Source organism: Dromiciops gliroides, chromosome 1 (assembly GCF_019393635.1).
Source record: "Dromiciops gliroides isolate mDroGli1 chromosome 1, mDroGli1.pri, whole genome shotgun sequence".
Classification (NCBI taxonomy): domain Eukaryota; kingdom Metazoa; phylum Chordata; class Mammalia; order Microbiotheria; family Microbiotheriidae; genus Dromiciops; species Dromiciops gliroides.
In genome coordinates, this window is record NC_057861.1 from 490,013,135 (window position 1) to 490,026,300 (window position 13,166).

A 13,166-nucleotide genomic window follows, 5' to 3' on the forward strand; every position below is an offset into this window, starting at 1 on the left:
TATGAGTCACAGAAGAAATGCTCTCATGATTTTATAACTACATTTTTTTCTTTTTTGGAGGGGGCGGATATACAGAGAAGAATGGAAGGAAGAGACAGAACATGAGCTTAAAGATAAGGAAATCAGGTAGGTGGCGTGGAAGGGTTTGTCCTAGAGGCAGATAGATGAAGAGATCTCACAACATTATAGGGTATAGGGCAGAGGGGAAATGACTGACATACAAGTGCTGCAACTGCCCCAGGCATCCTCATGTACAGATTAGTGGCAACCTAGTTGGTGAAGGGCCTTGGGTCCTTGTCATATGAAAACTGTTGGAAAGAAATAGGTGGGGCAGCTAGGTGGAGCAGTGGATAAAGCACCAGCCCTGGATTCAGAAGGACCTGAGTTCAAATCTGGCCTCAGTCACTTGACACTTACTAGCTGTGTGACCCTGGGCAAGTCACTTAACCTTCATTTCCCTGCCCAAAAAACATGGGAACAGGGGGCAGCTAGGTAGCATAGTGGATAAAGCACTGGCCCTGGATTCAGGAGGACCTGAGTTTGAATCTGGCCTCAGAGACATGACACTTACTAACTGTGTGACCCTGGGCAAGTCAGTTAACCCTCAATGCCCCGCCAAAAAAAAAAAAAAAAAAGAGAGAAAAGAAAGAAAATGAAAGAAATAGGCATGTGTAGCCTAGAAAAGACTGAGGAGGAGGTTAGAGGGGAAGAAGGATGATAGCTGTATTCAAGTATCTGAAGGCCTGTCATGTGGAGGAAGAATCACACCTTTTCTGTTTGACCATAAAGAGCAGAACCAGACAAAAAAAATGAGTGAAATTTGTAAAGGGAACAGTTTAAGCAGATGTTGGGAAAATCCTAACAATTGGAGTGGTCCAAAAGTGGAATGTACTGCTTTGAGAAGTGATGGGTTCTGGGGCAGCTAGGTGGCGCAGTGGATAGAGCACGGGCCCTGGAGTCAGGAGTTCCTGAGTTCAAATCTGGCCTTAGACACTTAACACTTACTAGCTGTGTGACCTTGGGCAAGTCACTTAACCCCAGTTGCCTCACTTAAAAAAAAAAAAAAGTGATGGGTTCCCTGTCCTGGGAGGGTGGCTATATAACCTGTCAGTTATGTTATTGTAGGGCTTGCTTTTCTTAATGACTTGAACTAGATTTTTACTGAGCTCCCTTCCAACTCTCAAATTCTAGGATTTCATGATATGATTCTTCCATCCTGATCTCCAGTATTACCTTCGAATGGCTTTTGGTTCTTTTAAAAATGTCTACTCTCACCAAAATAAAAATAAATCAATAAAACAAACAAACACAAAACCCGAAAAATCTGTCTATTGAGGACAGTTGGAATAATGTACCACAGACTTCTCTCCACCTCAAAACTCCCCAAACCCTAGCTTAGGTCCTTGACTGTTATGTCCACTTGACGAATATCTCTGTGCTTTCTGTGTCCCTCTAATCAATTCTCCATAGAGGTCCCAACAATTCTGAAGCTATGGACACAATGTCACTCTGGCTTGAAAACTTTCAGTGTCTTTCTACTGCCTAGAGAATAAAATAGAAACTTCAGGCTTTTAAAGTCTTCTAAAAATCTGGCTCTTTTTTTTTTTTTGGAGGGGCAATGAGGGTTAAGTGACTTGTCCAGGGTCACACAGCTAGTAAGTGTCAAGTGTCTGAGGTAGGATTTGAACTCAGGCCCTCCTAACTCCAGGGCCGGTACACTTTATCCACTGCACCCACCTAGCAGCCCCCAACAATCTGGCTCTTAACCTATCTTTCCAGCTTTCTTTTTCATTACTCCTTTTCACATACTCTATATTCTAGTACTGGCTGTTCCTTGACATTCCACCTTCAACCTCTGCACATTCCCACAGTTCAACTTCCACGTGCTGTTCTTTTCTCTGCCTTTGGAGTACTGTATCTTTAAGGCTCAGCTCAGGGGCAGCCTTCTCAGGGAAAGCTGACCTTGTCTCCCCCAGTTGTTAGTGCATTCTTCTTCCTCAAACTGCCTTGTACTTACTTATCTATGTATGTGCTACACACTGCAGGGGAATTTCAGTTCCTTAAAGGAAGAGGCTAGGCTGCTTTTTGTCTTCATATATCTGTAGCACTTACCACAGTACCCTACACACAGAACATGCCTAAAAATTGTTTGTTCACCTAACAACTATGTCTAAAGTGTTATTCCCGAATGCGATGGCCTAAGTATGCAGCGTGACCTTCCAAGGGAAATTGCTGTGAAGAACAACACTCATTTGTAAGGATAGATAAAATATTTGGCATAGTTGGTTTTAAATAAGTCTGTTTTATAGTCACGCCTCATATATCCCATTACCCACATACTCTGGGAGGCAGAGCTCTCATCTACATGGATAAATTCTAGTAATTTTGCTTAAAGACAGAAAAACAATAGAAACAAACTACTATCCTTTCTGGCAGCCCATGCTGTTAGAGGGTAGGAAAAAGGGGAAATGGTGGCATATAGAAACTGCACTGATCCAGCTTATTTTCTGTCTTCCATCCTTCCTCAGTGGAAAAAAAAAGTTGGGAGAAGTGGAGGCGAGCACCTGTGGACAATCAAGCTGAGAAAGAAGATTGTCTGCTTCATCTCTTCTTTTGAGGGGGAGGGATTGGAGGCAATTGGGGTTAAGTGACTTGCCCAGGGTCACACAGCTAGTAAGTGTTAAGTGTTCGAGGCTGGATTTGAACTCAGGTCCTTCTGACTCCAGGGCTGGTGCTCTTTCTACTGCGCCACCTAAACTGCCCCTGCTTCATCTCTTTTCTTACATGTGTTAAAGCAACCACAGGAAAAAATACACAAGCACAGATTGTCAAAAGAGCCAGAAGGAAGCTGAAATAATTTGTTAGTTAAAAAAAGAGAATTTCAAGCAAACTATAAATAACCTGTGATTCTAAACAAATAAGTATTTACAATGCCTGACACCCAATAAGTATTTTCAATAAATGCTTATTGATTAATTGATGTCTCTTAATCCAAATCAAATCTTCTAAGTATTTGCTCAATTTATAATTACAATTACAATATAGCCACTGGCTGTTGCAAACCCCAAACCCACCATCGTCTTTACTGGCATTGACTTAAATTTAAATCTATTTGCCTTAGTTTTACAGAGAATTTATAATTTAAATTTTCAATTTTTATTGAGACTGGAAAATATAAGAGAAAATTTCTCTAACATTTCAGTGGCTGGCCAGAATCACCATTTAATATTTTGGGTGGTCAGACTTACTAGAAAGGCTCAGGAGCCCCTGCTATTTCCTAGCTGACAAGAGAAATATTTCTCATCTTTGATCGCTTTTTCTACTATTTCCCTGCTGTCTATGAACATGTTCAAGTCTCCTTCCTTTAAAAACTTTTCTTGAGCCAACAGCCTTTCAAGCTATCATTCCTACATCTTCTCCTCCCTTGCACTGCCAAACTCCTAGAAACACTGTCTACTCTTACAGCTTCTGCCTTCTCACTACCCACTCACTTTTTAACTCATTGCACTCTGACTTCTTATCCCATCAATCTACTAAAACTTCTTTCTCCAAAGCTGTCAATGATCTCTTTAAAACAAAATATTAGTTGTACTGGTATCTTTTTTAAAAAAAGTCACCTTAATTTCCAAGTATAGTTTCCCTCTTCCTCTTTTCAGCAAAATCTTTAGTTTAACCAAAAAATGTTTAAAGTTTTTTTTTTTAAGAAGTTCAGCAAAACCAACTATGTCTTACAGTATATATAATATTTCACACTTAAGAGTTCCCTCTATGAAAAGAAGGGAGGTAAGGTGCATTTTCTCAATTCTCTGGAGTCAAATTTGGTTATTATAATTAAGAAACATTCAATATTTTTTCTTTATATTTACACTGTTTTAGAGTATTATGATATTTTCCTGGTTCCCCAATGTTTTAATTAACTGTCAGTTCATATAAATCTTCCTTTGCTTCTCTGAATTCTGCATAATCACAATTTCTTACTGCACTATAATATTACATTACACTGATGATGTACCTGTTCTTGATGAGCTCTGTAATCTTCATATTTATATCTGATAATCAATAACATTTTTAAAGCCTTCATTTTCCTTGTTCTCTTGGAAGCTTTTGACACTCTTTAATACTCCCCTTCTCCTGCATATCCTATCATTCCTTGGTTTCTGTGACACTGCTCTTTACTGGTTCTTCTCTTTCTACTGCTCTGACTACTTTTTAGCTTCCTTTGCTGGTTTCTCTCTCATTACCCTTCTCCCCTAAGGAGGTGTCCCTGTGCCTTTTTATCTTCTCTCTACACTTTTTCTCATTATAAACTCATCAACTCTCAATTATCATCTCTTTGGAGATCACACAATCTTAAATTTATATATCTAGCCCTATTATCTCTTCTAAGCTCCACTTCCACAATGCCAGCTGCCTTTAGGCAGCTAGGTAATACAGTGGATACAGTGCTGGGTCTGGAGTCAGAAAGAACAGAATTCAAACCCAACCTCAGAGACTTAATAGCTGTGTAACCCTAGGCAAGTCACTAAAATTCTGTTTGCCTCAGTTTCCTCAACTGAAAATGGAGTTATTAAGAGCCCCTGCCTTGCAGGATTATTGTGAGGATCAAATGAGATCGCATTTGTAAGATCCTCTTGTAACGATTGGAATGACGCCACCTGCTGGAGACTTACTGTAGAAGAGTTCTGCCCATGAAGCGAAGGTCTTGGAGGGCAAGACCAAGAGTCTTTTCTTTGGTGTCAGGAAGTGACGCGGGCTAGTGGGAGGAGGAAGGAAGAGACTGGTGCTCAGTCTCGCTCTCTTTCCTCCGGACTCGGGTGGAGAGCGGAGCTAGAAATGTGCTCTCCCTTTAATAGATAGGAATCTAGGCCTTTCTCTCTCTTTACCAAATTCTTATTCTCCTTAATAAATGCTTAAAAGTCTAACTCTTGCTAAAGCTTATAATTTATTGGCGACCACTCATTAGATATTTTAGACAGTTTAGCTAGAATTTTAGCCCTTAACACTCTGTGTTTACTGTGGTTTTTATTGTGCCAAGTATGCAGTAGGCTCAATAAATGTTTACTTCCTCCCTCCCTCCCAATTACTTGACCTGTCTAAATGAGAACTCATCGTCTGACCCATAAATATACCCCTTCTCTCAACTTGCCTATGTCTGCAGAAGGTCTTTCCTTGGTTCACAAATTTGAACATTACCAGCAATATGGATTCATAACTTTAAAATCATCCTCCTTGACTCTTCCTCTCCTGCATTGCCAAATTATCTTTTGTCAATTACACTTCTGTAACATCTCTTGTATCCATTCCCTTCTGTCCATTTACAAAGCTACCAGATTAGTTGAGGTCTCCTCACCTCTTTCCTAAGATTATTTTAAGAGCCTCCTAAAAAAAAATGCCATTTCTAATCTTTCCCTTCTCCAGGCTATCTTCCATACAACTGTCAAAAATAATCTTCCTAACTCACATCTCTATGTCAGTCCTCTGCTCAAGAATCTCCAGCTGTTTCCTCCAGGATAAAACATACCATATCCTACTGCCTCTAGGATAGAAAACTTCTCTTTGGCATTGAAAATCCTCCACAATCTGATGCCAACCTAGCTTCCCGAACTTATTCCCCACGAATTCCTCATAAGTCAAAACTTTAAAAAAAATTTGTGGAAAAAATCTTTCTAAATGAAATGTTTTCTTGTCATGCCAAGCAGTATTTTGAACACGATTTACACCTTTCTAATGGTTCATGGTAATCATTATATCAATTAACATATAGCAACACACTACTACTAGATAGGTACATAGGGCTATTTGCCCCAATACTAAATGGTCCCTAAGCAGAAAGCTTTTCTAGTTATAGATTTACTCCATTTTTATGTCACCTGTCAGTTCTTGGTAGGTATGTTTTTAGTAGTATCCCTGTTCCACCTCTTTCCTTTTAATCTATTATTTTAATCTATCTTTTAACCTAAGGCTGCTAGGGAAAACAAGAATAACAAAATATCACATCAGTAACCTTAACTTTACATGCAATATTGCATGCAATGCCTTGACCATAGCTCCTTATCTTCTCTCTCCTATGGGGTAAAATCAACAGATTTTGAGGCAGGGTTACATTATTGGCCCAAACCCCAGCCTGTCAGGATGTCCCCAAAATCTTAATCTTTTGGTACCCCCTGTATTTAAGGGTTCATGATTAAATTTAAGTTGCTGGAAGTCTGTGTGCTATATATAAGTATGACATTGATGTATTTTATTTCTTTAGATGATTGATCTCAAAGGTAGAGATGTAGTTTATTTCTTTTGTATCCTCCATATACCTAGTACAAACCTATGCACTCACAAAAGATTCATCAAAGAAAAATAAAACCAAGGCTAGAAATGCCAAACAATACTGGTGAAAGGCAACATAGTATAGTGGGTAGAAAACCTGGTCTTACATTCGAGTCTCCACCCCAACCCCCACACCCGCCCCCAACCACCCTTGCTATGTGAACCTGGACAAGAAACTTAACCTCTTGGTGCCCAAAGCACCCTGCAATGTCTGTAAGTGATAGAAGAGAGCTTCATCACCAGCAATTCCCTGCATAAATGAAGTCTGAGGTCTGCTATATCACCTTCCTACCCTCCAACTCCCTAGGGAGCTGCTTTGCACATTAGTAAACACGTTTATAAAACGGAATTCTTGTAGCTCAATATTGCCTTACTACTAAAGCTGATACTAAAACTAGTAACTCATGTAGTTATTTTCGAAAATGGAGAAAAAGATACAAATTTGAGCACTGAATTGCCACTACATAAGTATGAACAAACTTGAAGGTGTATTTGGAAACTCAGAAAAATTAACTATGAAAATTTCAATAGCCCGTTTGCAAGAAGGACAAATCACATATCCTTACCACAAGAAGGAATAGAAGGGTCAGATTTCACTTGAGTCTTGCCCTTTAGTTCATAAAGGCTCAGCTTATTCTCAGCAATACAATGATCCAAGAATATTCCAAAGGATCCATGATAAAAAATGCTATCCACCTTCAGAGAAAGAACTAATGGTGCCTGAATGCAGACCGAAGCATCCTATTTTTTACTTTATTTTTTTTTGGTCTGTGTTTTCTTTCACAAGATGGAAATATATGTTTTTCATGACTGCACATGTAATATCAAATTTCTTATCATCTCAGGGAGGGGGGAAGAAAAGGGAGAAGAGAATTTAAAATTCAAAAAATTTTAAGTTACATGTAATTGGAAAAAAAGTAAAATATTAAAAAATAAAAGATAAGAGCTCAGCTTTGATGCCTTAGCCTGCTAATACATCTTCATACCTAGCAACTATTAATGTCTTTGTTAGAATTTCTTCTAGAATATCTTATAGGTGGATTTGCTTCATTTTAACTTGGGAAATATTTCTCCAGTGACATGAATAATCAAATCAGGAGAACAAATTCAGTAATGTTTGGCTGCTAGGCAACTGAGATAACATGTTTGAGGAAGAGATGCAAAAATTCATGGCCAGAAAGCAAAGAGTGGGGAACCATGGTCTATATTTCATATAGCCTAAAGTCCAAGTAAGTATCTAAGTCCAGAGTGCTAAGTCCATCTTTAAAAGTAATATACCAAAAGGCCTCCAAATGGGGATGTGACTCCATTAAGTTATATAACCTTTTCTATGGGAGTAAATCACCTAAATCACAGGACTGTAAAATGGAAGGGACCTCAGAGATTATCTAATTCAAGTTCCTCATTTTTTGGGCTATTGGGGGTTGTTAGGCAATTGGGGTTAAGTGACTTGCCCATGGTCACACAGCTAATAAGTGTCAAGTGTCTGAGGCCGGATTTGAACTCAGGTCCTCCTGACTCCAGGGCTGGTGCTCTATCCACCACGCCACCTAGCTGCCCCTCTCATTTTTTAAGATATGGAAACTGAAGCTCCAAGGGGTGAAGTGACTTGCCCCATGTTAGGAGAACCGGGATTCAAACTCAGATCCTCTGATTTCCAATCTAGTACTTGTTCCGCTGCATCAGAGAGCACTGAGCTTTTTTTAAAAAAGTATAAAAAGATTTGAACAATGTCTGTGTTTCTATGCTTCGGATAGGAATTAAACCACTTTATAACAAATTCTAGCAATAGATGTCTATTTAAAATAAATCTTAAGGTTTCCAAAGTAAATTGCTCTTAAAACACAACATACATTAAGCTTAAAAAAAAATACCATTTAGTATTTGATTCCATGGTTTATGGATCATGGTCATGATAGAAAAAAAGGTTCTCCACCTACTAGAATTAAAGCTTTGTTTGCTCTTGAACAGTTGATAACAAGGGAATGTTGAGTTGGCATGCTATCCATTTTTTAGGAGCAAAGCAATGAATAGGGTAAGGAAACAGTCTTTCAAAAACAGGGAAATATATTTTAAAAGGTGGAGTCAAAACCAACCGTGCACTGATATATTTTCCATTTAAGGCTAAGATATACACACCTGGAGCTAGGAATGGATTCAGCGAAGGAACAGGTTGTGATGGCTTGGTTATTAGAGAGTCCAGATTCACTAAGGCTGCATTGGGGCCCAAGAAGGACTCTGGTGTTTTCCGAGCTCCACTATGTTTGCTTGAGGCCAAATTCACAGGTTGAGAATCAAAGAGATCCGGACTTGATGTACCATTGTTTTGGGATGGTAGAGAAGAAATGGATTCACCTAAAAAAGAGAAAGAAAAGTTGGAATGCTTAGGTACTAAGTTGGATAGATATAAATATATATAGATATATTTCACTTAAAAACATAGCCAATATCACTTTCAAAGCCTTCAAAAAGTGTGAAGACAAATGGTTCTCATGCAAAAATATTTTAAAATTATAAATCGTACTACAAATAGAGACTTCAACCTAGTTTTTCATTACTTCACATTTAAATTTAATATGACACATAGAACTTTCATTAACTTTGAAGTTAGCCTATAAAGAAAAACACTTGAAATATCTTTTTAAATATATCCTCTCTACCCTCCAAAGACCAAGAAGAACAGAAATTCCATACAAATGACCTAATTTATCCTTATTGTGTAAATCCTAGTTTATGAAACAGGCTCATTGAGATTTCATAATTACCTAAATTGTAGCCCCCAAACTATTAAATGTTTATGATTACTTATCTTTTACCATTCTTTAGACCAGGACTCAGCAGAGCAATGCTCAAAGATGTTCTGCCTTGTAGTGGAGGTTGGGAGGGAGGTAGTGGAATACATTAAAAAAGGAGAAAGAGAATGCATAACTGGGGGAGGTGGGCACTAAAAGGATGGAGGGAGACAGGCCCAGAAAAATAGGGGAAAAAAGGAACACAAGGTGGGAAATGTTAAGGATTATTACAACACCATGGTGCCTCAGATGCCATGCAATGGCAACTGTCCTAAGTTGCCCGTTCCTGCCAGAAAAGTTCGAGATTTCTAATAAAGGCTATACCAGCTTCTTTTGTGAGGTAGAACACTAATTATACAAAAGACTATCTTTCTAAGAAACCTCTGGGGCTTTTCAAGTTTCTACCAACTATCTGTGTACATATTAAGGTCTTCATTCTATTCTCTCTTCTCCCTTTCCCTTCCTCTTTTTTGCAAACTTACTTTCCACTATCGACAAATCTACCCTCCCTGTCACACATGCACATGAATCTTTCTTCTTTGCCCAACCCTAATGTTGGCAGCAGAGGCTGCTGCCCCCTCTTCTGTGGGAAGTGCTGGTCTTGGGCCTACAAAAGAAGGTATTACAGTGACAGGTCATGCTAGGAAGTGGCTGGGTGAAAGTGTTTGCTGGGCTCGTATGATCCTTGGGCAGCACAACGTCAAAGGTGGCAGGAATATGTCTTATCCATGGGCAGAAGAAAGTCAGGGAAACTACAGAAGGTTAATTTATTTTTGCAAGCTTATATGTGGGTAACCTGAGCTCAAATGTTAGTCTTCTGTTAAAACCAAAATGACTTTCTTTTGTAAAACAGGAGCTGGGGAAGGAGGGGAACAGTTAGGATTTCTACCTGAGCCACTATTTGCCAAAGTGGCCTCGGAGGTGTTGTAGAAGGTCTTGGTGGCAGCCAGCAATTTTGAGTTAAAGGGAACAGCTCTGGAAGAAGGCTTGCTCAGGTCTCAATGATTTAGGGTGGTTAACAAGGCCCTGGTACATGTGAGCAAGGAGTTTCTGCAGTACTAGAAGAGAGGGTCCATTGCTGGGCACAAGGGAGAGCATGGCATCCACACTTTCCAGGTGGGTTTGGGTTACTGCAATCATAAATGGGGAAAGGGGAAGAGGAAAGAAATGAGGGCCAGTAAAGGAAGCAGAGAGATCATTAAGTAATCTGCCCTATCTTTTTTACTATGGTTATGGGTTTTATTGGGTGTCCTATTAATCACTCTAATCTTTATGGATTCTATATGCCTAAAGAGGCCAATAGAGGCATCTCTCTAGGGGTACTATAAGAGAGGTGATGGAAGAGATGAGAGAAAATGGCACTCTTATGCAAAGTGGATTGAGGTACTAGGGTAGGTATGATCTGTGGTTTAGTCTTAGGAAAGATGGAGGAGAAAAAAATGAACAATGCTTCCCTAAGCTGGAGCTCACACCTACTGAAAACACTGAATATGAGCCAGGCAATTCTTGCTGAACAGAAAAGGCTGAGTGACTGGGATGGAAAAAAAGATATCTTTTGGCATCCAAAATCAGCAATTTTATTTGAATATTTTATTTGAACAGTAAGCAATAATACATTTATGTAGCACTTCAAGGTTTGTAAAGAGCTTTCCTTACAAAAATCCAGTAATAGGTAGTATAAGCATTATTACAAAAGTATAAAGAATAAGCTTAGCAGTTAAATGACATGCCCCTTGCTACAGAGTGTTAGAACCAGGAGTAAAACCCAGGTCTTTTCCACCATTATACCTAACACTCTTTCTACCACACCAAAGCTATTATGATAGCAAATGCCATGCTCCATATACCTTTTTTTTTTGGGGGGGGGGGAGATAGGGCAATGAGCGTTATGTGACTTGCCCAGGGGTCACATAGCCAGTAAGTGTCAAGTGTCTGAGACCGGATTTGAACTCAGGTACTCCTGAATCCAGGGCTGGTGCTTTATCCACTGCAACACCTAGCTGCTCCTGCTCCATCTACTTTTGATACATACAAATACATACATATTTGATACAATATTTCCTTTTGAACTCTGAATTTTATTTCTGTAAGATGAAATTAGTTGGGGCAGCTAGGTGGCGCAGTGGATAAAGCACTGGCCTTGGATTCAGAAGTACCTGAGTTCAAATCTGGCCTCAGACACTTGACACTTACTAGCTGTGTGACCCTGGGCAAGTCACTTAACCCCCATTGCTCGCCAAAAAAAAAAAAAAAGAAGAAGATGAAATTAGTTATAGAATATTATGGGGAGAGGGCAGAGAAAGGAAAAAAAAAACCCCTAACCCTGTGGCTACCACTATGTTACATACCTGTCTTTTTAGAAGTTCGGAGGTTGTCAAATTCAGAAAAGTCATCTTTAAGTGTACCATTCAAGTTACTGAAGAGATCAAAAGATCCTATATTAAAGAAAAGAAACTGATAACTAAATATACAACAATGGGGTAGAATCACTTTGCTTTTCTATGTTTCAGTTCATCTTTCTTTAAGACTTTTCTCTACAGCTAGGTCAGGGCTGATCCTGCCTATGAGCAGAGAAAGCAGCCACTTACATTGTGTGCTTTAAGAGACTTAGAAAAGCCTGCCCCCAAATAATGCCCTGCCAACAACTCCTACAAGTAAAGCACTTGGACACAGAAAAAGGAACAAAGACAATTAAAAAAAAAAGATAAGGGACATGAGACACTACTGAGTAAAGAACAGGCAGGTGTGGTCTGTGGTAGGAAGGAAGGGAGTAATGTGGTTCCCTGGGCAGCCAAAAGGAAGCATGAAGGCAATGGATCCCTGGAAGAAGTGAAAGACAAACAACCTTACAATATGCCTACAGGCCCAACCTGGAGTAGAGTTATCAGCACATGCCCATACCTTTCTTCACTTGGATATTGAAAGAATTAATGAGAATATTTATGAAACACACTGAGCTTCTGGGAAAGAAGGTGTTATAAAAACATAAAGGGTGATGAGATCACTGTAAATGAGCGCCAAAATGTGGCAGATTGTGAGAGACAGACATGGTGTTCTGCTCTTCTGTTATATGCTATTCAATGTATAAATAAGCAGGTGAGCCAAACTTAAGAAACCACCTGTGTTTAGACTCCAAGGAATTTTTAAAAAACAAACATGAATAACTCAAACTTAAAATTATCATTATCTTCCTTAACATTTCAATTTGGCAGCTATGTGGTAGAACAAGCCACAAACACAAGCATTAAGTCTTACCAGAAGTGGAAATAGTTTTGTTAGAAGATGTTGGTCCCCAAGGATCTGTGGAAGATTTTGCTACTCCACTAGCTGACTGGGAAGGTACCCAGGGATCTGTGTTCTTTGGAAGTGACTGAGTAGAGGATCCAGCAGACGCCCTCCATGGGTCAACAGGGACAGCAGGATTGGCACCTGAAGAAATAAAACATTGCCAGAATTCAGAGAGATTCTTCTCTATGAAACCTTGAAGACCCTGGAGCTGTATAACTAAATCTCTGTTCTATGCTGTGAATGAAATAACATGTTCCAAAGCTGTCACAAAAAAGAATATTAAGTAGCTTATTAGAAAACTGAAACTGATAGTCACTGTCTCTTCCACTGGCATCTAAGCTGTTTGAGGGCAGGAACTGTTACCTTTGTCTCCTTACAACTTAGGCGTGGTTCCTGGAACATAAGTGCTTAATGCCTGTTGACTAAATGACAGTATCATGTTATTCAAACCGCCCCCCCCAAATAGAAAACTTCACAATGCTCTTGAGGATTTCCTAACAACAACTTGTGAATATAAAAAAAAACAAGTTATTTCTCACATTTCCTAATGTGAGAAGCATTCTCTAATGCTTTGAAATTAGAGCACCAGGTTCAAATCCTCACATATGTGACTTTGGGCAATTTGCTTAGCTTCCCTGGGCCTCAGGTTACTCACATCTGACATGAGGGAGCTGGATTACAAGGCTTCTGAGATCTCTTGAAGCTCTAGATCTAAGATGCTTTCAGTGAGAAATTCATTCTACTTATGCAAAATCTGCACTGAGA

General features: G+C 39.3%; 1 protein-coding gene across 5 annotated transcripts in view; it reads right to left on the reverse strand.

Annotated features, from left to right (window-relative positions):
- EPN2 (epsin 2) overlaps positions 1–13,166 on the reverse strand; it is a 100,608-nt gene that overhangs the window by 4,542 nt on the left and 82,900 nt on the right. For all 5 annotated transcript variants that reach the window (XM_043975235.1, XM_043975238.1, XM_043975237.1 and 2 more), the window contains 3 exons: positions 12,369–12,542; positions 11,462–11,548; positions 8,461–8,676 (listed from right to left, as the gene is read on the reverse strand). In XM_043975235.1, the coding sequence (XP_043831170.1) occupies positions 8,461–8,676; positions 11,462–11,548; positions 12,369–12,542 (477 nt within the window). The remainder of the gene's footprint in view (positions 1–8,460; positions 8,677–11,461; positions 11,549–12,368; positions 12,543–13,166) is intronic.